The 27,342-nt window shown below is 33.9% G+C and overlaps 1 protein-coding gene across 1 annotated transcript in view; it reads right to left on the bottom strand.

Annotated features, from left to right (window-relative positions):
* MMUT (methylmalonyl-CoA mutase) overlaps positions 1-27,342 on the bottom strand; it is a 39,091-nt gene that overhangs the window by 9,736 nt on the left and 2,013 nt on the right. The window contains exons 2-8 of the mRNA XM_020993865.2: positions 25,694-26,114; positions 22,970-23,337; positions 18,460-18,617; positions 16,406-16,577; positions 11,243-11,491; positions 9,166-9,277; positions 4,493-4,608 (exon numbers count right to left, since the gene is read on the bottom strand). Coding sequence (XP_020849524.1) covers positions 4,493-4,608; positions 9,166-9,277; positions 11,243-11,491; positions 16,406-16,577; positions 18,460-18,617; positions 22,970-23,337; positions 25,694-26,078 — 1,560 coding nt within the window. The 5' untranslated portion in view covers positions 26,079-26,114. The remainder of the gene's footprint in view (positions 1-4,492; positions 4,609-9,165; positions 9,278-11,242; positions 11,492-16,405; positions 16,578-18,459; positions 18,618-22,969; positions 23,338-25,693; positions 26,115-27,342) is intronic.

The following is a 27,342-nucleotide window of genomic DNA, read 5'->3' as shown; positions in this document are numbered from 1 at the left end:
ACAGAAAGACACACATTAGGCAAATGTAGAGCACAGCAGACATTAAGAGAAACAGAGACAGGCCATGTGAAATTTTTTCCCTCATTTCTGTAGCAATAAAATATCATTAATAAAGAGAAAATGAAGTAAATTAAAGGAATGGCATCCAACTATTGATAATGACCAATTTGAAAAGAATATCAGTACATATATATGTAGCTCTATACTGGTACCAAAAGTCACCTGAGAAAACCACAGAAATTATGGCACAATACTACTAATTCATTCAATTAGAAACCAAAGGGGAGTGATATATAATGTAATCATTTCCTCTAGTATTACATGACTTGTATTTGAATAATGCAAACATAAGGGGATAAAAATGGACACTGGATTGAGTGTTTCAAAGATATGCTAAAAGTGAAATAACGAGGAAGGTGAAATAATAGACTTTGAACTGACACATTTTATAATATTTAAGAATTACCAATAGTCAGTGGTACTGGTGGTTACATTCACTGAGTTATTACAAACTCCTGTTTTAAGATAGCAAGTTTTTTTTAAAAAAAAAAGGCAAACAAGAAAAATAAAATATAAGCCAACTATATTTCAGTAACACTTAGAAAAATGTTTTTTTTCAAAATAGTCAAAAAGCCACTCCTCAGTGGCCATTATCCAAAGGCCATGGACAAAAAGCTCTCAAAAGAAGAAACTATTAACAAGTGAAAAGTTTCTTCCAAATCACTAATAAGAGAAAAGCAAATCAGAACAACTCTAGGGTTTCACCTCTTTGGTAGAAGCAGTACCTATCATGTAGGCTAGGCTAGCTATTTTGTTTTCCTATGTTTGCCCTAAAAGGCAGGAAAATTTTCCCTGAGACTTGACTGTTCCAGAGAACTAAGGCCTTGGTGCAGCTCCCTAGTCGCTTAAAGCCCTGACACGCAAACTGGGCTTCTTCTTTCCTTAAAGGAAGAGAAATTGACCCTGAGACTTAACGGATCAAGAGAGAGCCATAATGCAGTAATGCTTTTCAATCTTGCAGAATATAAAAAAGGCAGCCCACAAGGAGTTATTGCCCTTCAGACTTGACAGCTGTCCCAAAGCCATGTGAGTCAATACACCTTTCTGACCCTATACGTTGCTATATGGAAACAAATGGGGCTGAGCATACCTGAACCAGTGCTATATCCTTTTTATCATATACCTAAGTATACCGACTTTTGTTAACTGCTAGATGCTCTGCAAGTGTCTCATTTTATCCTAATCCTGAATCTGAATCATAAGACCAGCCTAAAATCAGGTAGGTGCAGTATACAAGAACCTCATATTCAACAAACTAGCAGAGCAACAAAAGTGGGAAGTCAATGTTGGGATGATCTATGGGAAGAGAAGCAAATTAATACAACACTGGAAAAGCTGTGAATTTGTCCCAAAACGTCTAAAAAACAATTTAAAATTATGATTTTTAAAAAGTGACTAAAATGTCCATACTCTTTGGCATATGATATATCTTGAGGAAGTAAAAGACAATCGCATATTCACCAAAATGCCTACAGAAGCACTTTTTGTGAGAGCAAAGAAGTGGTAGCAAAGCATATGCCCATCAATCAGAGAATGGATTAGCAAACTGTGGGACTGAATGTAATGAAATATTATTGTACTGAAAGAAACAAAGAATATAAGGAATTCACAGATCCCTGGGAAGGCTGACAGGAATGGATGCAAAGTGAGGTATGCAGAAACAGGAAAATAATATACATGACTACAAGGAAAACGGAAACAACAAAAAGCACAATGTGAACACTGCACAGAGTAATATAAAGATAAAGTTTAGCTCAGAAAACAGGAAGAAAAAAACATACATTTCTTCCTTCTTTGCATAGGTGGTGAACTATGGCCATAACCTATTAGAGTGGGTCAATATGTTGTTTAGTTTCGACTAAACTGAACTGAACTTTAACTGAAGTGTTTTTCTTCTTTGTTCTATGTTACAAGAATAGACGGATTTTTAGGCCAGGAGGTAGGAAAAAGATATTTGGAAATGAAGGTGATATTAAAAAAAAAAAGATATACTGCTTTTAAATTAAAAATAAGTCAAAGCTTAAGAGCTCAGAACTTCTTTTTACAGTTTCAAGGACAACTCCTCCTCTAATATGTCAAGATGATGTTCCACACCATGCTCTGCTCTGCTAGCATCTTAGCTGAATAAAGTTATTTGGACCACACTTTTGTCTCCCAAGCTTCAGCACCTGTAAGACATTCTTATTTCCATAGGATATCTTCTTGTATCAATTGTTTAAAAGTTTATTTAATATTTTGATAATTATTTCAGAGAAGTAATTTGTTGTAGGGTAGTATATAACATTAGAATCAAGAGGTTTATGCTTGAATCCTTACTCTAACAATTAGCAGCTGTGTTATCCTGAGAAAGACACATTGCTATTTAGTATCTTCATTGATGAAGCACTAAACAAGTCTCTGTTATGTGAAAGGGTTATTCTGGGCATTAAGGACGTAAATATAAAAGAGGAAGGACCTTCCTTCAAAGAGCTTACTTTATACTGAATGGAAACATACACACAGATAGAGTCAATTATTAGGAAACACATATACCACATGAAGAGACGAACAGAAATTTAGCTTTTCCTAAGTTTTCCAAGAAAATGGTTATTTTCATTATGTCATCTGCAGAAACCTTACATGCCAAATTTAAAAGCTATGATAAAGAAAGTTAAAAACAGTTTTGGGAAGGAAAAAAGCAAAAAGTTTAGAGGAAGGATTTAAGGCATTTATATGCTGGGACTAAATTCAATCCTATCAATTATTTTTAAACAACTGTTTTATGACATCATTATCCCTGAAATACATTAAATTACATGCCGGTCACCTCATGTGAAAGCTTACATCTGCAAATACCTTGGATTAAACTAGTATAGAGACTCAACTATTCATTTCCTTCAGCAACTAAACCTTAAGTCAAGATCAAAGTCCCATTATAATCATTGACAGTGAGTTGGTAGTTGGTTACAATTATCTGGTTCCCATATCAAAATGGGAGGAAAAAAAGCTTACCTAACTGTATTTTTAAAAACAAAACAAAAACAAAAAAAGAAAAGGGGGCAGCTAGATGGCACAGTGGATAGAGCTCTGGCCTTGGAGTCAGGAGGACCTGAGTTCAAATCCAACCTCAGATACATGATACTTACTAGCTGTGTGACCCTGGGCAAGTCACTTAACCCAAACTGTCTCACCAAAACAACAACAACAAAAAAAACATAAAAACAAAACAAAAAAAACCTGACAACTAAAATACTGTAAAGTTGTGAATGAGTATTCTCAGTTCAAAAACCAGTTTATATTATAGATGAAAATAGCCTATAATTAGTTGAAAATTTTAACATCATTTCTGACTTTGCTAGTCTGATCAATACGGTGGTTCACAACAATTCCAAAGGACTCATGATGATAAATACTGTCAACCTCCAGACAGAAAACTGATGAACTCTAAGTGCAGACTGAAGCACATTTTCTTTTCTTTTATTTTTCTTGCTTTTGCTTCTTCCTTTCACAAAATGGCTACTGTGGAAATAAGTTTTGCATGACATATGTATAACGGATTTCTCATTTCTTGCTCTTTCAATGGGTAGGGGAGGGACTGCAGGTGGGGAGAAAATTCAGAACCAAAAAATTTTTTTAAATTTAAATAATTAAAAAATGTAATTGGGAAATGTTTAATATAAGTAAAAATACACCATAAAATAAGAAAAATATTATTTCCAAGAGCAAAAGGAAATCAATGAATCATGCAAACAGCAATATATTCATAGGATCATAGGACTTAAAAGATGAAAAGATCTTAAAGATCATCATGTCTAATATCCTAATCTTATTTTATTTTTTAAAAACATATCTCATTGATGTCTTTCTAAATTACATCACAGTCTGATTTTAACTGGGGGCAAAGGGTCAAACATTTTGAATCATCATGGGGAAACTGAATAGGAAAAAGGAATTGGGTAAGAGGAAGACTTGGTTCTCCTAACTGAGCAAAAAGCAAAAGCCCAAACCAACTAAACCTAGGGTATATTTCTGAGGGTAAGAAGGGAGTATGAAGGGGATTCAGGGATTTAGGATCATGTCAATGAAAGATAATGCTTTTATAGATTTTATATTTAATGTAATCTTACATATCTTTATCAGAATTTGGGGTTAAAGACAACCCCTAGCATTCTAGTTAAGATTGAAAAAAAAAAACAACAAGGCACATTTGTGAACCACAGCTTATTAACGGATTAATATATGAACAAAATAAAAATAATATAAGAGATTAAATAGGTTCAAGTTGGCTCAGGGGCAAAACCTGAGCTATAAAGTATTGTATATTTCTAAAATCTCAAAGTACATAAATAATTATAATATATAGTGAGTTCTTATATAATGAAAATCTGTGGTGACAATTTATTTGTGACAACAGCATATAATTTAAGTTAATAATTTCAGAAAGTAGACCTACCTTTTTAATTTTCTCAATTTGCTTGTTACGAACTGAAGTGTTATCAATGGAAAGAACCTCAACAGGCTCTTCTTTTTCTAACTGGTACTTATTTACACCAACAATTACTTCAGATCCTATTCATTTCCAAAAGGAAAAATGTAGACAATGTTCATAAATAGCTGGGAAATCACAACATTATTAGATTATATGCTTGCTTGAGGTTTTCTATAATTCTTTAACTTTCATTGAAATGCATTTTTTAAATTAAAGAATAAAGTTCTAGGTAGCAGGCAGTTTCCTTTCGAAGTTAAACACATTAATAAACACATTAATACAGAAATCAGTTTTCAAAAATCTAAACTCGAGATAGAGAGTAAAAAGGAAAAAAAAATCTCACCTATTTTTTTAAAGGTACCAGGCAAAGAACAAAAAAATGCACAATAATATTCCTATTTTCTCAAATAATTGCTATTAGAATCATAGGTTCATATTTCTAGAGCTGGAAATTACTCTACAGGACATCTAGTTCACCCTCTCATTTTACAAATAAGGAAACTGGGGCTCAGGAAGGTTAAGCAACTTGTCAAAAGTTATGCAGATAATAAATGCTAAAGGTGGGATTTAAACTCAGCTCATCTGACAGCAGAGCCAGTGTTAAGGACAGAAAAATAGATTTTAATGAACTTTGGGTCTTTTGTGGAACATTTAAAACTTGCTAAATACTAAAAAGTCTCAACAGCAGCATCATGAAAATGGGCATATGTTAGGCCATAAACAGTTCTACACTGGTTGTCCAAGTTCGAGGGTTGGCCTCGTAACTCCACCTTAAACCAAGAATCCTAGTAACTAGAACAATTAATCTACCTCATTTATTTCATCCCAGTTGTAAAGGAAACATCACTAGTGTGGGAGAAGATAAATTAAAAGATTTGGGGCAACTAAGTGGTTTGTTTATGAGAGAAATGATTATTAATAACCAATGATTTAGGGAGATCCAGAGTCCCTCTTCACCCCCACCCCCACCTTTTTTTCCTAAAGTCCTGATTTGAAAAGTTCAGTCTCTTGAAGGATATTGCTGATAATGAGATTGAACTAATTTTCTTGTTCACATCCTAGACAGGTAGGCTAGCCATTGTCCTCTGCTCAGACTTGGGTAGGGCATAAATTCTTTGAATAGATGGCCCAAGACTGGGGTTAACTTAAGAAGTAGATAACTTAATCAAAGTTCAGGTCCAACCCCGAATTATAATATTTGTTCTCCCATTAATTATTAACCAATTAGGGTTATCACCCTGGGGAACACTTACTCTGAACGACTTATAAACTGCCCACCGCCTTGATTGTCTATTGGTCTGAGAAAGATGGCCAAATAAACATCCTTTTATTAAAATGCTAGTATTATTAATAAAACGATTAAATTACCCAGAAATTATCTCTCAAACTTTTTTAAATGCCACATTTATTTTAAAACTTGTAAATAAACCACATGACATTTAAATAGTCTTTTAAGCTCTTCAAATAGTTCACCTTTATTATGTGAGCTTCACAACAAAATTGCTAAGTAGATCCTTTAGCCCACTTAACAGATGAAGAAACTAAGGCTCAGAAAAGTTAAGTGAGTTGCCTATGGTCATTCAGTCAGAGAGCACCTATCAGGGGGGAGGCCTGAATCCAGGTTTTCATGACTCCAAGTCCAGTATTCTATCCACTATTTGATGCTGCTTCAAATATCTCCATTGATTTCAGTGTTGGCAAGTAAGAACAAAAAACAAACAAACAACAAAAACAGAAACGAATCCCTGCTCTGAATACTTTAAAAAACCAAGTTAATGAGTTTTCATGTATGTTACATGTATATCTTTATCATGGTGCAAGGCATTTGTTATAGTCTCTATAAAGCTTAATGATTATTTAGAATTTACTTCAAAGGAACAATTATTTATAATTTATTTTAGGATTTCATACAAGTTTTCCTGAAGAATGAAAGAAGAAAATAACCAAAAGAAATTAATATACAAATAAAATGGAAGACATCAAATTTCCTGTTGGTGTTGTTGCTGTTGTTGTTGTTCAGTCGTGTCTGACTCTATGTGACCTCACCAATTACAGCATACCAGGACCTTCTATCTTTCACTATTTCCCAAAGTCTTGCCTCAAGCTTATATTTAGAAATCCTTAGAACTTTTATTCTTTGGCCACAGGGAGACTATCAGTTACTAAGGTGAATAAGTCCAGGGACTAAGTGATAGTCAACTCATGTGTAAAGGATGAAGCAGTCATAGAGCTTTATTATTATCTTTCTAATTCACTTCAAGCTCATTCAGATTCCTCTAACATTTATTATGTTATACATAACATATGCATAACATCGTATAGTTAGGCAATAGAGAAAGTAGGAACTTTAGATAAGACACAATCCCCACAATAAACAATTTAGGAAAGGATGACAAACAAACATACAAACTATAATATGCAACATTATATGATAAGTGCACTGAAGAATTACCAAAAAAGAAGTGCTACATGAGGACTGAGGGGGATGGTAATCACTAACTAAAGTTGGGATGAGGACATTTGAACCAGGTTTTTCATGATGAGTAAAGAGTTCAAAAAGTAAGAAAGGAAGAAAAGACATTCTAGACATAATGAAGAGTATAAAGGCACAAAGCAGCCTGTAATGCTCCTTGCAGCTCTAAATCTATAATCCCAAAATTACTTCCACAAATAAAAATACTGTAAATTGTCCTGTCAACATGTGCTAATTGTCAATTTATATGATTATAATGGGCATAGAAACGGAAATATTTTTTATAGATGGATGCCCTACTCTTAGTACAACTGGTTTAGTAGTATTTGGGCTCAATTAAATCAAAGATATAGTTTTTATTATGTCTTTTTTATTCTTTTTTATTATAAAACCTAATCAAGTTCAAGGAAGGAGTCTAATTTCATGAAAGTAAGATTAAATAAAATGAATATCCCTTTGCTGAATAAATTATTTATTTAAAAACATTCACTCACCTCTCTGAAGAAGTGGGATGCATACAAGTATTGTACAGTGTACATATTTTCAGACTTTTTATATATTCATCTATTATAATGATTTTTCCCTCTACTTTTTCTTGTTTGTCTTTGAAAAATACTATTTTATAGTATAATATATGACATGGTTCTATGGGAGAGTAAGGAGAGGGATACAGGGAGCAAACTGCTAATGTAAACCAAAAAAAAAACAACCAAAAGAAATCAATACAAACTTATTTAAATTTAAAAAAAAACCCATATATTAAGCACTGTATTAAGCGTAGAGGGCATAAACAGAAAAGGCAAGACTCTGTTCTTGAGAAGCTCACATTTTAAATGGGAGAAATAGATAACCCACTAAAACAAGTTCAGCTTCTAAAAGGCCTACATCTAACAGTTTGGCTCTGGGTGGATGGGAAGGCCCATGGGTCCAGTACCCACTTCACAGGCCAAATAATGGTTCTAAGAGTCTAAAGTGCATAGAAATAAGATATTTAAGGACCTTAGCGTGCAGGGGCTGAGCAAATGGTGAAAGCCTGGTAGTTCTCCATCTCACCAGAAGGAACAGACATAGTGACTCACATCCCATCCAAGTGTTGTGAGCAGTCAAGCATCTCTGATACATTCTGGGACAGTTGAAGCCAGGAAAGGGGGAAAGGAAGGAGAGAAAGGAGGAGGGGGAGGCACTGCTGGTGATGAGACTTCCCACCACAAGGGCATTCCAAATAGTCAAATGCAGCGTCCCTTAGTTTGTAAGGAACCATATCAAGAAAAGCAATCCTTTGTTGTTTTTTTTTTTAATTACCTTGGATCTGACCAAAAGAGTGGAAATACTTTTGCTTAAAGTGAAAGAAGAGAGTCTCCTTTTCTACTTTTGACCAGATTAAGAGGGCCACTTTTAGAGAGAGTAAAGAAACAGGAAATGATTTCAGGAAAATATTTCTACAAGGTTGCACCAATATTGACATTTCTATTTTTCTGTTTGATAAATCAAAATTTGCTAAACCCAAATTTTATACTTTTGTTTTACTCTTGCTCCAGGAATTTGTCTTTTGTCTCACAGTTACTAAAAAACATAAGTAGAAAATTACTTACATTCAGGGGAATTGCAAGTAGCTAGAAACTATCCATCTGTATCTCCCTCCAAGCAAGAATACTTGTGTATTAATAAACTGCATCTGTTAAAACACTGGCTAAAACCATGGAGTACAGAACTTTTCACCTACAATCATGGGAACAATATACATGATGCCCAAATAATGTAAATAAAAATAGTTCTAAAAGGAACCCAAAACTCAGGTTAATTGAAATGGTTAATCTTGGTTCTAAAGAACAAATGATGAAACATACTTCCCTCTCCTCACAAAACTACATACCGTCCTCTATAACTGCTACACTGGAAGAGCACTGTGGCAAATCCAACTACAGTTTTGTCAGTCACTTTTGCTTAACTGTTCTTCTTTCTTCTGAGGAAGGATTCAGTGGAGGATAAAGAATATATCAAGACCAATAAAAAACAAATCAAATCAAATCAAAGACAATAATAATAGTGCATCTGACATGTGCAAAGAACAGAGGATCCTGTATCCGAATGCAAAACTAGCAGACACATTCTCCATAGAAGACAAGAAAAGACTCTAGATATAAATTTTTCCATTTCATTATACCAGAATCTATCCTGGCTTGTCTCCGAGCAGCACACTCTTCAATTCGAAGTTTAGGGATTCCTTCAGCTACAGCTTTGGCCATTCCACCCACTTCTTCAATTTCATTAATAAGCTGTAAGGGCAGCAATATAATTAGGACATTTAGTGATATAAAGTAATATAACTATTTTATAGTCAACATTCATCAAATATTTTAAGTTTTGTTTTGTTTGCAAAGGGTTGTCATTTTCTCCACTTTTACATTTTCAGCCCTAATAATCTCTTATGAGAGGACACTTGTTATCATTTTAAAAATCACTCATATTTGGGGCATACTGGCCAAATCACTTAACTTTACATATATTATCAAATCATTTGAAAGTTGGCTCCTGAAATTAAGGTTTAAAATTCTTTTAACTTAAAAGCCTGCATTGTAACCAATTATTAATTTTTTTAAAATAGAAAAAAAAACATGTCCTTTAAGAAATATTTATTGAACATGTTAATGCACAAGATACTGGGCTACTGGCATACTAATATAACACAGAATCCTTGAAGATAAGTAGCCAAATTTTAAAATAAGTGCTGCAATGCTTTTTTAATTTTCCGATCTTTTTTACCCTAAAAGACAATGAAACTGAATGATTATAACTTTTGAATTACAAATAGTGTAAACAGCTCAAGATAATACCAAAAACATTATTTACAGCATACTAATATAACACAGAATCCTTGAAGATAACTAGCCAAATTTTAAAATAAGTACACTGATACTTTTTAACTCTCTGATCTTTATTACCCTAAGACAATAAAACTGGTTGATTACAATTTTTAAAATACAAATACTGTGAAACAGCTCAAGATAATACCAAAGACATTATTTATTATAACTTATCTTTAAGAATTGTTTTCAAAGTCAGCAGAGAATATGCCAGGAAAATATAAAATGTCAAATTAAACTACATTTAACCCCAGAAATCACATGTACAGTTAAATTCTAACTCAACATAAGGAAGACCCCCCTTAATAATTAGAGTTATTTAAAAAATGGAATAAGCATTCTTAGGACGTAACGTATTGCCTGACAATGAAATTCTTCAAATACACACTAGATGGATGACCACTTGTCAAGTATATTGTAGATTCATGTATTAAGAAAGGGGCTGACTAGATCACTGAAGTTCACTCCTTCCAATTCAGATCGTATTATTTTAAGATCATTCAATATAACTTCCTCCAAAGAACAACACTTCAAGAAATGTGCTCTGGTCAACTTTAATCTATGGACTTAGTGAAGAATAAGAAAGACTAGGAGAAAGTGAAAAAGGTTCTTGCTCCTTTCTAATTCATAAAATGGGGTGGGGGGATGAGAATAAAGCTTGATAGAAATTTTAAGATTAAAAGTCCCTGATATTTTAATATAATTTGCTATTCAATAAACCTAAGAGCACCCTGAGAGAAAAGGAAAGCAGTCTGCTAGAAAATATGCTCAGACCAGCTTGCAAGTAGCTTATGAATATAATGAAACATGATTGTACCATAAGAAACGATGGATATGAAGAATTCAGGTAGACTTAGGAAGTGTTATATGAATTAATTCAAGACAAAGGAAATGAAACCAAAAGAACAAGAGGACACAATGATTACAAAAACGTAAAACAATATTATACTAAAAGACATTAAAACTCAAGTTGAGTACAAGAGTAAATATTAAGTTCCTATTATTAAAACTAAAGCAAATATCCTTTAAGAATCAGTAAACTAAAAAAAAGTAGAAAGTGGTATGTATTGTCACTAGGAATCACTGTATTTCTCAGTTTTGCTTAAATATTTTTAAGGGAAAATATTGTCTGGGAAGAGCACATTTACTGAAAACTGACTTTTGCAGCAACAAAAACAGTCAAAATGACATGGCAAATAACTACACAAATATTCACTGAAGGAAAATACAATTTACTCTTTTAGATACACAACAGCAATTCTAATAATTTTTTTACTACTTTATTTCAGTTTAGAAGCGTGTATGATCAAAGTTGGAGAATTCATCTCTCATATATTCAAAATTATTACAAAGTAACAAAACCAAGAAGAAACTTACCTTCAAAGCAGCATTATAGACTTCATTTGTGAGAGATTCCATCATATATGAACCTCCCCATGGATCAGCTACTTTGGGAATCCCAGATTCTTCTTGAATTATGATCTGGGTGTTTCTCGCAATTCGAGCACTTTTCACTGTTGGCAAACCTAAGGCTTCATCAAATGAATTTGTATGCAAGGACTGAGTCCCTCCAAATACTGCTGCCATTGCTTCTACTGTAGTACGAATAATATTATTGTAAGGATCCTAAAGAAATTTTTAAAAAAATCTTTAAATAGACAATACACTATTCCATTTACTGCTTTTGTGCTTATGTTTCAGCTGTGATATGATGAAGCACAGAGTGAACATTCATTCTCAGTCACAAGGAATTAACCTCAGGTCAAAGACTAATCAGTAGAAGCAGCAGGATTATAATTAATAGCCTACACTTCTAATTTATTATCTTATCACTTCCATAAATGTAAATTTAATTTATACAGACAGATTTCATTAATATATGTTTGTGTACAGACTTAGCAATGTTTCTGGTTGTTCAATATTTGTTTATATTATCACTCCAAATAAATTATCAATTCTTCAAGTCGAGAAACATATGCCTACCATATCAATAGACGTACAATAGCACCAAATTTATGTTTATTAAATTAAACTGAAGACTGCTATAAATCAAGAGCCAGAAAATAGTGATAAAGTCCTGACTTTGTTACCAATTCATTGTATAAACATGAATGAAGTAGATAATCTCTATGGGATCCAGTCAACTGCCTCTTACTACAGATGAAAAAACTCAGTTAACAGCTACCAGTCTTTTCTAGCATTGAATTTCTGCAACACAACACTCACAAACATAATGTTCCATCTCCCACTTCTGTCCTGTCAGGCATCCTTTTCTCCATGTCTGGAATATATTCCCACATCACCTACACTTCAAAGAATCCCAAGTTTCCTTCCAAGAGGGTCTCAATGTCAGAGAAAGAATACTGAGATCCTCCCTTACATATGCTTTATATTTTTGCTACTTCACATTTATTAAATCCCATTTTGAACAATAAAAATATCATTTAAATAACACTTTAAGGCTTACAAAGTGCTTTATAAATATCACCTATTTATATTCACAACAATCTTTTCTAAATTTTTTCCCCATTTTACAGATGGGGAAACTGGGGCAGATGGCATTTAAGTGACTTGCTCATGGTCACAAAGCTAAAAAGTGTCTGAGGCTGGATTTGAACTCTAATCTTCTAGGCTCTAAATCCAGCATGGCTCTATATCATGTAAAGCAGGCAGAGTAGAAGAGTTCAGCCTAGGGAAACCTATCTAAATGGACTGAAATTCAATCAGTTAGACCAAAAGATGAAAGTTCCTAAACTGTTCCTATTTATGTATTTTTAAAAAACTGTTCTTTGTATAACTGTATGATAAAAGTTTAGATAACTTTCAATGACATTGATATAATTAGGTCATATTTATTTTAATGCTTCTTGATCATAACTTTATATTAGTGACACGTTACCTCATTCAAGAGGAATCATCAAAGAACTGGCCAGCTTATTGCTGTCAACCACAAGAAGGAGCACATTTCACTCATGAAGATGATAAAATGCAATATACTGAATGCTTGATACAAACTAAAGAGTAAAAAAACACAAGTTTAAGTAGCCTCCTAGAACAAAAGTTCTCAGTTTTGTTTTGTTTTTTTCCTGGTCTGGCAAAAAATTTGGAAAAGCAAACAATCTTGAGGATCAATTACTTCAACTGCTCCCATTTACCTAGAATGACACTGCTTTTTGAGGCTCAAATGACATAACATACATAAAGAAAGCCCTTTGGAAATTGTAAAACACTATGCAAAGTAGACTATATTTTGATTAGAAATCAGTGAGGTATTTAAGGTTTATAATATAAAGCCTTGGGCAGCTAGGTGGCTCAATTGCTAGAGCAACTGGGCTTGGTATCAGGAACACTCATCTTTCTAAGTTCAAATCTGGCCTCAGACACTTACTAGCTATGCAATACTGGGCAAGTCACTTAACCTCGTTTGCCTCAGTTCTTCACCTGCAAAAATGAGCTAGAGAAGGAAATAGCAAACCACTCCTGTATTTTTGCCAAGAAAATCCCAAATGCGGTCACAACTGCCAGACACAACTGAACTGTACCATAAAAACATTTAAATTACAGTTTATGAACTAACATTATATAATAAAATAAAGTAATTATATAACTAATGACTATTATTTCTGGATTAAATATATATTATGAGTGTGACAGTGTGTATATGTGTGTGTGTTAGATTTCTGACTTTTATGTTCCCCGAACAGGCAAAATATATTACCCATAATCTATTTTTAATCTTGGTGACATGCAATCATATTGTTATTTTTTTTTTTAGGCAATTGGGGTTAAGTGACTTGACCAGGGTCACACAGCTGGTAAGTGTGTCAAGTGCTTGGTCTGAGGCTGGATTTGAAGTCAGGTCCTCCTGACTTCAGGGCACTGTGCCACCTAGCTGCCCCCATATTGTTATTTTCAAAGAATTCTGAATCATACTGAATTTAATTTTACCTATCTAAATGTTACACTTAGGGATTCCTACTTGCATTTATGTATTAAAATACAGCACCCTAAATCTTTGACTAGCTTATAAAATACCGAAATATCACAGACTCTATGACCTAGGATTTACCTCTATACACAACTCCCAAAACTACATATTATAACTTCGTTTCCTTCCTGAATTCCATTCCCATATTACCAAGTCCCTACTGGCTATTTCTGCAGGCACCTCAAACTCAAAACATCCAAAATGGAAGTGATAATTTCTCCCAAACCCATCCCTCACACAAACGTTCCTATTTTTGCTACGAGTGTTACCATCCTTCCAATCACCCAGATCCACAACCCCAGTGTCATCCTCAACACTTCACTCTCTTTCAATACCCATATCCAATCAGTTACAAAATTAGCAATTCCACCTCCACAATACATACAGTCAGGAGCCTAGATCAGGCACTCAACCTCTTTCCTGGATTACTGCAAAAACCCTCCTAACAAATATTCCTAGGATCTTATTAATATTACTTCCCACTCAAAAAAAATAAAAAATAATAAAAACATCCCTTCAATAGCTCTGCACTGCTCCTTGGATAAAATGCAAGATCCTCAGCCTGGCATTTAAAGCATTCCACAGTGCCTCCTTCCTCCATTTCCAGTCTTATTTCATATTACGTCCTTTCATGTATTCTCTGTTCCAATCAAATTTGCCTGGCTCTCCTGACATGCTACTTCCTTTCCCACTTGTATGCCTCTACATAGTTGTTTCCCCTCGATCACCTCTGCCACACAGAACCTCCAGTTTCTTTCAAGAGGTCTGGCTACAATCAGAACACCTTCCTAATCTCTTCTTTATTCCCTCCCTTCCTGAATGTTAAAGCTCTCTCCACCTAGAAAGTACTTGGTCTATATTTTGTATTCACTTATTTTGTGTGTATTTGGGTGTCCCAGTCAGAACGTTAAGTTCCTTGCATGCACTATTTCAGTTTCTGTATTTGCAGTACCTTCCACAGTTTAAATAACTGTTTATTTGAATTGAATCAACCCACTGTATTTTCCCGCATTGCCTCTTTCCTATCCTAGATTTTCCACCAATCAGATTAATTTGGTAGGAATTAAGTAGGAGAAGAAATATGAAAATTTTCATAAAACTACACTGATGGAGATTTGTTAGAAGCAAGTAGGAGAAGACTCATGCCTTTTCCTTTTCTTTCTGCTCTTTGGAAACATCATGCAACTCTTCTTTGGTTTAGTGGAGTGGAGGGGTTATTTTTTAAGGATTTTACAATTTAGCACTTAAGAAGTTAGAATAACAAATTAAAAGATGATTACAATGATAATAGGCTATAAAGCTATGATAAGTTTAAATTAGCTTTTAAAACACACTTGGTATAAGGATTATTTTATAAAGGGCTTGTCATTTGAGGGAAGAAATCTTTTAAAGGAGAATAGACACAAAGAAGTAGATCGTCTGTAAAACTGCAAGAGGGATAGAGATGAGGTAGAGAAAGGAATAACATTTCCAGAAAGCAGGCACCACAAATGAAAGTTAGTCAAACATGGAAATTGTATAGATAATGTCAGAACTCAACAGAGAGGCAGGGTGTCTTAATGGGTAGCGTCTTCACTGGCTACAGAATCAGGGAGTCTTGCCTCTGACACATACGTGGTGTGTGGCAAGGTACTTAACCTCTCAGCACTCCAGGCAAGTTTCTAAGACTATCTGTGGCAGAGATGGTGCCAATATGCATTAGGAAGGGAAACTCTTCACTAGGTGCTTTGATGAAATCACAAGTACATTAAAAAAAATCTGCTTTAACACACACACACACACACACACACACACACACACACACGGCATAGCAACCAAATTCTTGGAAAATAAAAAACAGCACCTAAATAATAAGACATTAATTCTACAAAAACTTAATGATCCACATACAGAATGAACAATTCTTCAACAACAAAAAAAACCTAGAACAAATTACAAACCTGAGCACAATGTTAGGAAAACTAGATCTACTAGACCTAGGGAGCCTTATGAATAAATGTTAAAGAATAAGTCCCAGGGTCTACTGGACTTATGCAAAAAATGATCATGTGCTAAAATACAAAGAATTCATAAAAGAAGGCAGAAATGCTGCTGGACATATCCTTTATACACCACAGCATAGCAATACAAATTATAATAAACACAAATAAAAGATGGAGACAAAAAAATAAAAGCATCTTAAATAATGAGTAGGTCAAAGAATAAAAAAATTATACTAAAATAATGAGACAATATAATGGAATACGTGAAATGAAGCAATTCCAGTAGGAAATCTATATACATGAATATTTATGCTGAAAGGAGACTAATGAATTCAGAGGTTGCATTTAAAATAAGCAGAATAACAAATTATCAATCTCCAAACAAATATGAAAGTTGTTTCAAAAATTAAAGGCAAGATAAACAAAAATTATTTTTAAAAGGAAATAATAAAGAACTAGTTTTTTAAGTGTCAGATAAAACGATGAATTGCCCCCCAAAAAAAACCTTATGTTTTTATCAATATGATATACATTAAAAGATTTTTTAAATAAAATTAAAAAACACACAACCTGCTCAGTAAGTGACCAGCCTGAAGTCTGACAATGTGCTCGCAGAAGAAGAGATTTAGAGTTTTGGGGTTTAAATATTTTTTCTATTAAGTGTGCCCAGAGTCGTCTCCCTGCTCTCATTTTTGCTATTTCCATATAAAAATTCATTCCAATTCCCCAGAAGAAAGATAATCTGCAAGAATAACAAATGTACCAAAATTTACTTATATAGGATGGCATACAATGAAAAAAAATGGTTATCCTACATGTATTAGAATATTCTAATAATAAAAAACAAAATCTAATTTTTTAAATTCAAATTAGTTAACATAAAGTAAATAAAAGAAAATTTGACTTATTTTCAGCCTAATACCTAAAAATGCCAACTTACACACTTTTTTTAAAAAAAGAGTTGATTACTGGCATTATAAACGCCATCTCCTCTTTATAATAGGTTCCTGTTAAATAGTAAATTCTCTCATACAGCCAAAGTATAATTCACCTTACAAAATTTGACACATGTAACTTCTTTAGTTCATTTAACATACAGCACATAACAAGAGGCATAAACACATATTAAAAGGTGAAAAACCGTTGGTACTATTCCTGGACAACAATTTGTTTCCTTGATAAATCTGTATTACCTGGTATCAATGAACCACTAATTTATTTTATATGTCACAGAAAACTAAATATAAATGTATTTTTCATAACATTTCACTAATAGATTCATTACAGCGTATTTTTGAAGTGTCCTGCAACCAAGTACAATGATTCTACACTAATTTTTATAAACAAAATGACATTCACAAGTCAATTTACACATTAAGAAATGCAAAAATAATAGCACATGATAGAAAGTAAATTTGCTAAATGACACAATATCTCTAAAGCACTTTGAAAGCATCAAAGTGCTACATAAGCACCAGCTTTTATTATTATTATTATTATTATTATTATTATTATTATTATCATCATCATCATCACCTTTATTTTTGTGCTAGACCCACAATGTAATTCCTGTAGGGAACTCCCAATAAACAATATTCCTTTAATAATGCAGAGAACATTTGCTCTTTATACTGTTTATATACCTGCAATTGATATTCCTAAAAACTACCTGTGATTAGAAATCAACTGACTTTTCCACAGTCAGCGAGCCAGTATGTGACAAAGATAGGATCTGAACCCAGGTTTTTGCTGACTTCAAGTTCAACACTCTTTCTCCTGCTCCATGCTAATGCCCTGGCTGAGTGGTTCAGAAAGTAGAAAGACAACAATATCCATATAGCATAACATTTTAAGAAATTCATGCAACATTACTAAGATACTTTTAAATATGGCAGAAATATTAATGCACTAAAATAAATCCTTAATCTGCCACTTACAGAAAACATTATAAACTAAACAGAGTAGACTTTTATTCAATTATTATTCTGTGTTACATATATTTTATACATTGTTATTATAATAAATATTATCTCACCTTTTTCATCTTTTTCAATCAGATTCAAACAGAAATGCTCTGGGAACGAGTCACTATCCTGCTATTATTGTTTCACATTTAATGGTCTACACACTATTAGGTAGGTGGATAAAATAACATTTTTAGTGACCCTAAGCAAGTCACTTAACCCTGATTACCTCATCAAAAAGCAAAATAACAAAACAGAACATTTTTGTAGTTGAATAAAAGTATTAGCATGTTTTTTTTAAAAAGGAAGCAAATTTGCTTTCAACATTCCATCTCATTTTAAATTATTAAAGCTTCTAAAGTTCTAAAATGACAGCTCCTCTTAAAATATAATTGTGCTCATACATAAGCTTTAGATGTTTTCTTCAATTAATATTTAAATATAAATGATAGACAACTATAAACTAAATTTTTATTCCAAATTTCATTAGCTGACTTCTGTGTAATCACTAAGAAAAGACAGTAAACAATCTAATTTGAGGTTTATACATATTTAATTCATCATTTATTTTGCTAAATGCTAACATATTCTCTATCACTTTTTAAAAATTTTTCAATCATTTTACAAATGCTAGATAGATCTTATATGAGTTTCACTCACCTTGGTGCAAATTCATCAATGGTAAGGCCAGCTTGGAGTCCAGTTCTGCAGTATTCTAAACCATCAGCTATAGTATATGCTAATTCCAGAATGGCATCAGCTCCTGCTTCTTGCATATGGTATCCACTAATGGAAATTGAATTAAACTTTGGCATATGCTATATAAAAAAATTTTAAATCAACAATTAATGATTCGAAATGAAGTGACTGTCAAAAAAGGTAATAAAACTTTAAGGTGAATGAGCTAGCTATCTGAGCTTAAGTTACATTCATAGTATAGTGCTAGGAAAAAAGAAAATAATACTACCACTGTACTCTATACTATTTATATTGTGTTCAATTATGTTCAATTTTAAGAGACACATTAACAAGTTGGAGTGTATATCGAAGGAGGAGGAAAGGGTGGTGAGGAAACCTGTAGTCATGTCCTATCATCTTTGCCCCTCTTAACCTCCCTATTTTTGTTGAAGGTACTACCATCCTTTATTACCCTGGTTTGCAACCTTAGAGTTATTCTGAACTCTTCACTCTCCTTCAAGTCCAATCAGCTGCTAGGTCTAGTTGATTCTATTTCCGTAATTTATCTCACTCTATTCCTTCTCTCCACTCTCGAAGCCATCACTCTAAGTTTAGCTTTTTATTGTCTTTAAGCAAGCTTTAACATAGCTTTCTAACTGGTATTCTGGTGTTGAGTCTCTCCCCTCTCCAATCCATCCTCCAAACAGCTAGCAAATCAGTATTCCTAAAGCAAACATCTGACTATGTTATTTCCATGCTCAAGAAACACCAGTGTCTTTACATTTCTCATACATAATAGTCCATTTCCTCTCTCCATGACTATGCACAAGCTGCCTCCCATGCTTGGGATATATTTCCCTACTCAACTTTCCTTCATAGAGTTATGATCTTCAAATTCCATCTCAAGTAAGTACCTCTTATAAGAAGATTATTTCCCCTTAATATTATCTTCCCCTGCAGAAGGAAATGGCAAACCACTTCAGTATCTTTGCCAAGAAAACTCCAAATGGGGTCACACAGATTTGGACATGACTGAAAACGAATGAACAACAAATTGTCTTCCCCCTAGAAATTACTTTGCACTGACTTCATATATATAATTCTTATAGATTTTCCCCCTCCAAAATGAATGTAAACTCTTTGAAAGCAGGGATTATCTCATTTTTTGTTTTACATCTCAGTGCCTACCATTTAATAAATGCTTACTGAATTACTAAATGGATAGTATATGAAGAAGGGTTAAAGAAACTGGGAATGTATACTACTCTAGAGAACTTAAGACTCAGGGGAAGATATGATTGTTATCTTCAAATATGTGAATGGCTGACACAGGGAATATGGATTGGCCATGTGACTCAAAAAAGCAGAACTTTGACTAAAGAGCATAAATTGAGGCAGCTAGGTGGTATAGTAGAGGATGTAATAGACTTTGAAGACCCAAGTTCAAATTCTGACTCAGACTCTGTGAATCTTGGCAAGTCACAATGTTTCTCACCTCCAATTTCCTCATCTCTAAAAATAAGTATACCACCTATTTCATAGAACTGCTGAATGAATAAAATCAGATAACATATGTAAAAAGCTTTGCAAACTTTAAAGCACAATATAAATGTTTACTATTATATTATTACCATTATTGTAAAAACTCTGAGGGTCTTCCCCTCCCTGACTGATTCTTTTGTGAAGACAAAGCAGACCATCTTTTACCTCAATTCTTACCTAGCCTTTAACTACCGAATGGAGGTTGCCTCAAACTAAGACCTAGGAAAGACATTAGCATAAAAAGGCCAAGGTCTCCCACTGCATTCTGAGCCATCACCAGTCACCCTGATCTATGTCTTGTTCCTGGACTGCAATGACTCTGGAGGAGAAAGTGGGGCTGATGACTTTGCACAGCTCTGTCTCTCTTAAATCCAATTCAGTTGCAAGTCAAGACAGCACCCTCCTGATGTCATTGGTCTTCCTTTGAGAACGTAGAAGGAACAATAATTACTGTTGTTGTTGCTAACTTCAGAGAATCAGATTTTGGCTCAATCTAAGAAAGGGCTTCCTAAAACTGAAACACAGCTAACTACATAAAGAACTCCTAACACTGAAAGTGTACAAGCAGGGCTGGATGACTGATTACACATCAGGGATACTGACAGGGAATTTATGTATCAGGTAATGAGCTGAATTCGATTACTCTTATGTTTTATTGTTATTCTTCATATTCAGAAAGCACCAAAATGACATACCAAAGTTTAGGTCAATGTACAGTGTGCCCAACTGTTGCTGATCAGATCAATACAAGATCAGAAGGTTCTACCACAGATTGGATATAAATAGTCTGTATGAACATTTGGGATGATGTCTCTAAATTTGAGCATCTCACATTTCTTTTGAGCTATCACAACTGTGCTTTGCTCATAGTGTCTTCTTTGATGCAGGTAGGCCATGCTGGATTGTCCTGAATCAATGTCTCCCATGTCTCATAACTGATACCAAATTTCTTCAGAGACCTTGACAGTGTCCTTGCATTGCATCTCCTGATCTCCGTATGTGTACCTGCCTTGTGTGAGTTCTCCATAAAATAGTCTTTTAGACAAACATACATTTGGCATTGAAACAACATGGCCAGACCATCAGAACTGCGCTTTCTGCAGTAGAGTATGAGTGCTTGGCAGTTCAGCTTGAGAAATGACCTCAGTGTCTGGTATGTTATCTGGTCAAGTGAACTTTAGAATCTTCCTAAGATAATTTAAATAGAAATGATTCAATTCCCTGGCCCGGTGCTGGCAGACTGACCCTGACTCCAGTCCAGTCCTCTCTACACTACGACATGCTGCCTTTCCCTTGCACTGGGCAGCCTCTTCGTACGTGCTAGAATAGTTTGGTAGAGTGGATTGGGAAGGGTGAAGAAAAGCACAAAGGGTTAAGAATTGAGTGGGTAGTAAAGAAATAGACATAAACACATATGCTACTAGATTTTTTAAAAAAGGTTTATAAAATTTGGGGTATCATCTAGAAGTGCAATGAAAAAAGATAAAACATGACTCTACACTGGTACAAGGCTATGGTACAAATATCACCCAGAATACTAAGGGAATTTTCAGGTCACAACAACTCAAAAAAAGGTAACAGCTCAAGAAAGACCAAAAGGGTACCCAGTAACCTCGACTACTCTCTAAGCCTAGAAATATAAAGTAGGCACAAATCTGCACTGGGAGAGGGAGTTTAGCTTTCTTTCTTTACTAATAACTCCCCACACAGGTGAAATCAAATCCCCATTCCAACCCTTCAAATCTTTGCAAAGTATTTTGCACAGATCATCTCATTCATTCTTCCCTAAAACTATGAGGAATAACAAAATCATAAAGGAAGAAAGGAACGGAAGGGCTTATCTATATGAAATCAAAATAATAAAATTAGGACTCTTCCCATAAAAGGATGAAGACTGATAGAAATATTAAAAATTAACTTTTATAGACAGCTCTCACAACCATTCCTTCTTCCCCTGGTTCTAATCTCCATTCTCACCTTATATACTGGTTCATTTCCTGTTGCCTGCAAATATACCCAGGTGTCCTCCATCCTTAAAAAAAATAAACAAACTCACTACGGCCATACTATCTCTTTAAGCTATCATCCTGTCTCCTCTCTTTTTTGAGCTAAACATCAAGAAAAAGCTTTCTACTCTCATTACTTCCACATCCTCTATTCTCATTTCTCAACATTTTGCAAGCTATGTTCTGACCTTAAATTACTCAACTGAAACTTCTCTCTACAAAATTAATAGCATTTCCTTAACTGCCACATTGTATGACATTCTTCTAGACCCTACCAATGATTTTTTACAAGTTGTTGAAATTAATCCATTTTCAATATGGTTTATTTGTATAAATGTATCCACTTTCTCAAAATATTACAACAAAACTTGCTACTGATTCTAAGAAATCAAAATTCAGATTTTAGGTTACTAAGAAGATCTATTGGAACTAATATGCTATGCCACATTAAAGCTTTCAATGTGAGTGATGAAATTAAAATACTGTCTTTGCCCTCAAGGCACTTCAAATCTGGTTAGTGTAGGGGAAAACATACAAAGATAACTTGATAAACGTCAATTGGTTCAATAATTTTAAATTTTAAATTTCAGAAAATCTCGATATAGCACTTGTGATACATGAACAGAGAAAAAAATAATCTAGTTTTGTCTGTATCGAATACTTTGTTAATTTTTACTATTAATTACTGTAACATTTTTTGTCATTACAAAATCAGTCTGTCCCTAAAAAGTATACAAACTGCATTTTTATATTTTGAATTATTCTTCAAAAGAACAAAACTTATTAAAGTAACACTGCAGGAAATTATTTTCTTTTTTAAGTGACTACTATAGTATAAATATTCAATTACTAATTTATCTACTTACAAATTTGAAATTACACCTATAAGCTTTTAAGATGGATATAGCTGTAAATTTTGCTAAGTAAAGCAAAACAAAGGATACCTGTGCTGTATATTGGAAGATGTCTGCAATTATCCTCATGGATGGCTCTGGAGGAAAAATGTAAGTATTTCTGACCATGAACTCCTTTAATATGTCATTCTGGATTGTACCAGTTAGTTTTTCTTTAGGTACTCCTTGTTCTTCCCCAGTTACGATAAATGTTGCAAGAACTGGAATAACTGCTCCATTCATTGTCATAGAAACTGACATTTTTTCTAAAGGAATTCCATCAAAAAGAATTTTGGTGTCTTCAACAGTGTCAATGGCAACTCCAGCCATTCCAACATCACCAAAGACTCGTGGATTATCTGAATCATATCCTCGATGGGTTGCAAGATCAAAGGCAACTGATAATCCCTGTTGACCAGCTAAGTGTAAAAAGCAAAGAATATTAGAATCTGAGAGGGCTGTTCTAAAATAAAACATTATTTTTAATCAAAATACAGGGAAATCAGCTAATTAACCTCACAAAAGCTTACACTGTCATGGTTTACAGATTAATTTAATATTTATGAACATCAAAACAACTTAAGTTTACTAAAGATATCTCATTTTCTAAGATACTGAGCAGTTCTCTAAACATGCTTACATTGGGCACCACACTTCATTATGACACAGAATGAACTAAATAATTCCAGTGCAACACTTTATTTATCCAATTATCAACAAAGAATGAGATGTTACATATAAGTGAATTTTTTGGATAACAGCCTTTAAAGCATCAAAACTTTTTATATTTTGATAATTTTAATGGAAATATATTAAAAATGAATTTCAGTTTTCTGACTCTTTAGAGTATACTGAATGTAAATTAACTCTTAGGACTCAAGGTCATCACTACAAATTTAAATTACCATGCTAGGGTCATTTGTCCCCATATAAAATGTCCCTAAAATATTACACTTTTTTAGTTAGTGACTCTTTTGTTTCCTCCCTGTCAGCTGTCACTGCTTATAATCTACTATAACTAAGAAAAGAATTAAAATGACCAAGGGACACTAAATAATCAAATTTGCTAAATCAGTAATTTTAACTTTATGCACAATACTGAGTAGTCTTAATACTGAGTTTTAGCCCAAATGTGGGTCCACTCTCTTTAGGGTATGGACTTAACTACAAAATCAATGGGTCAAAAGGTATGCACAGTTTAATAGTTTTTGGGGCATAGTTCCAAACTGATCTCCAGAATGATTGGACTAGCTCACAGCTCCACCAAGAGTGCATTAATGTATCTGTTTTTCCACATCTCCTCTGGCATGTCAATTTCCATTCTTGTCATCTTAGCCAACTTAATGGATGTGAGGTAGTACTTTAGTGTTGTTCTAATTTCCATTTTTCTAATTATTAGTGATTTAGATCATTTTTTCTTATGGCTACTGAAAGATTGCATGTCTTCCTCTGAAAACAGCTTTTTCATAACCTTTGACCATTTATCAAATGGGGCATGGAGCTTATTCTTCTTTATTTGACTCCCCATATATACATGTTAGAAATGAGATCTTTAGCAGAAAAACTTGTTGAAAAAAATTTCCCCCAGTTTCCTGCCTCTAATTTTTGGTGCATTTGTTTTGTTTGTGGAAAAAACTTTTGAATTTCATGTAATCAAAATTATTTGTTTTACCTCCAGTGAGTCTTCCAGTCTCATCTGGTCAAGAACTCTTTCCCTATCCATAGATCTCACAGGTAATTTCTTCCATGCTCCACTAACTTGCTAGTGGTGTCATCTTTAATGTCTAAATCATGTACCCATTTTGAGCTTATGTTGGTATACACTATGTAAGATGTTCGTCTACACCTAGTTTCTGCCGACAATTTTCCAGTTTTCCAAATAGTTCTTATTGAATGAGTTATAGTCCCAACAGCTGGAATGTGTGGATTTATGAAACACTAGATTATTGTGCTCATTTGCTTCAGCATATTCTATAAAATGATCTGTTCTCCTTATCAACCTCTTCACTTCTTATCTAGTAGCAAATTGTTTTGAAGATTACATCTTTCTAATATATTCTGAGATATGGTACTGCTAAGGCCACTTCTTTCCCATTTATTTTAAATGATTCCCTTGATATTCCTGACCTTTTCATTCCTCCAGATGAATTTTGTAATTTTTTTTCCAATTCTATAAAGTAATAGCTCTACAAAATAATCCTTTGGTAGTTTGGTATGGCACTAAGTAAATTAATTTAGGTAGTATTGTCTCTATATTTTGTTTATATTTTATTTTCCTATTCTACCCAATACACTTCGTGTTGATTTTCATTTAAATGTTTGTTGGTTTTTTTGTTGCTTTTTTTTTTTACTATTTATTATAGGCAGGTAGGCCGCACAAGTGGATAGAGCACCAGGGCTGGATTCGGGAAGACTCATCTTTGTGATTTCAAATCCTGCCTCAGACACTTGCTTAGATATGTGACCCTAGGCAAGTCACTCAACCCTTTTTGCCTCAGTCCCTCATCTGTAAAATGAGCTGGAGAAGGAAATGACAAACCAGTCCTATATCTGTACCAAGGAAAACCCAAATGGGGTCATTAAGAGTGGGACATGACTGAACAACGACAAAGTTTTGGTTTGGGCGATTTTTTTTGCCTTTAAAGCTTGAATATAGCCATTCTATATAAAATTACCCTAACTCCAGTTATAAATACATTTCTCAAGTCCCCCAAAATCCAGGCCTTTCTCCATTTGATCTGTTTGACTAAGTACTGGAAGGCAAAAATATCTTACCCTTGATGTTGTCCTTATAAAATTTATTGCTTTCTTCCACAGTGCTAAAGCCAGCATATTGGCGGATGGTCCACGGTCTGAAGGTATACATGGTGGGATATGGCCCACGAGTAAATGGTTTCATTCCTGGTAATTCTGCAGGTAATTCCTCGGTATCCTTGCTAGAATACAAGGGCTTTATGGATATTCCTTCTGGGGTTTTCCATATCAAATCTTCTGGGTTCTTGCCTTTCAGCTGCTTTTTAGCCAAGGCAACCCACTCTGGATGTAGGGGGAGCTGCTGATGAAGAAGGCGTTGACATGTATACCTCAGAAACTTGGACTCTTTTAGGTGCTTCAGGTGATACGGAGGGAACAAAAGAAGCCCAATTTTAGCCCTTAGCATGACTGTGAAAGTCACTCACCAGGAATAAGGGATGATCTGAGAAACAAAAGAAAAATGCTGCAAGTAAACCTCCAAGGAATAATAGGGGTTTCATGAGAATTTGGTGAAAAGGATAGATGAGGAAAATGCAGGAAAAGTCTAATTTCACATTTTGCACCCTGGAATTGACCGTTTTCTCATTTCCATCCCCATCTCCTTATTAAGCATCTATGTTCAAGGAACATAGGTTCCTTGCAAATCTTTTCCTAATAAAATGACTGCAGGTACTATACCTTTCCACTTCTAAGCATGATCTTTTGTATAATAAAAACACACAATACTAATACCATACAGTGTAAAGAGCAATGGATCTGGTGTCAGAAGACCTAGGTTCAAATCCTGACTATGATAGTTTCTAACTGTGACCTTAGTGATTTAAAGAAGAAAGCAATTATTAGATTTGGAGCTGTAGGCCCCAGGTTTTGAATCCTGGCTTGGCCAGCCTTGTCAGTGGGCCCTTGTCAAAGTGATTTAACCTCTTTGTATATTTTTTCTTCATCCCCTCAATGGTTATCTTCAAGGTTCCTTCCAGCTTTAAAATCCTATGATTACATACTATTTTTATTCTAAATCTACTATTGCACTCTAGTTATCTGTTCATTTACTTTCTTTTCTTCTCATTTTGTCTGTTTTAGATTACAAACAACAAAATAACAGATCAATTTGATGTTAGATTCTGAATAATTTTCTTTTTTATATTTATAGTTTTAAGTATAGTTCACCTAAATAACTAAACATTTTATTAACTAGTACAACAGGAGCTGTCAGAAGAAAATACTTAAATATTTCATTGGTCTATACCCTAATTTTTATGGGTACTTTGTCTATAGCAGGGATTCATAACTTTTTCTGAATAACGGATCCCTCTGGCAGTCTAGTAAAGTCTACAGACCCCTTCTCAGATAATGTTTTGAATATGTAAAATAAAATACATAAGATTACAAAGCAAAGCACTGAAATATAACCATTAAAACATTTTTTAAGAAACAAGTTCATGAACTGCAGGTTAAAAACCAACACTCTCTGGACAAAGATCATAATTTTTCCATACCTTTTTAAGCTAATGTAAAAATAATAACTAGCATTTATATAGCACTTTAAGGCTTACCCTGTGCTTTATAAATATAATCTCATTTTATCCTCACAAACCAAAAGAACTCATTGTCATCTGGTCAACTTGATCATGGCCCATTTTGTAACAAGATAACTAGGCTGGTCCTAGGAT

This window comes from Phascolarctos cinereus, unplaced genomic scaffold, assembly GCF_003287225.1.
Source record: "Phascolarctos cinereus isolate Bilbo 61053 unplaced genomic scaffold, phaCin_HiC Scaffold_5;HRSCAF=322, whole genome shotgun sequence".
NCBI lineage: Eukaryota > Metazoa > Chordata > Mammalia > Diprotodontia > Phascolarctidae > Phascolarctos > Phascolarctos cinereus.
Note: the sequence above shows the minus strand (reverse complement) of the source record. Positions and strands in the feature narration are given on the sequence as shown.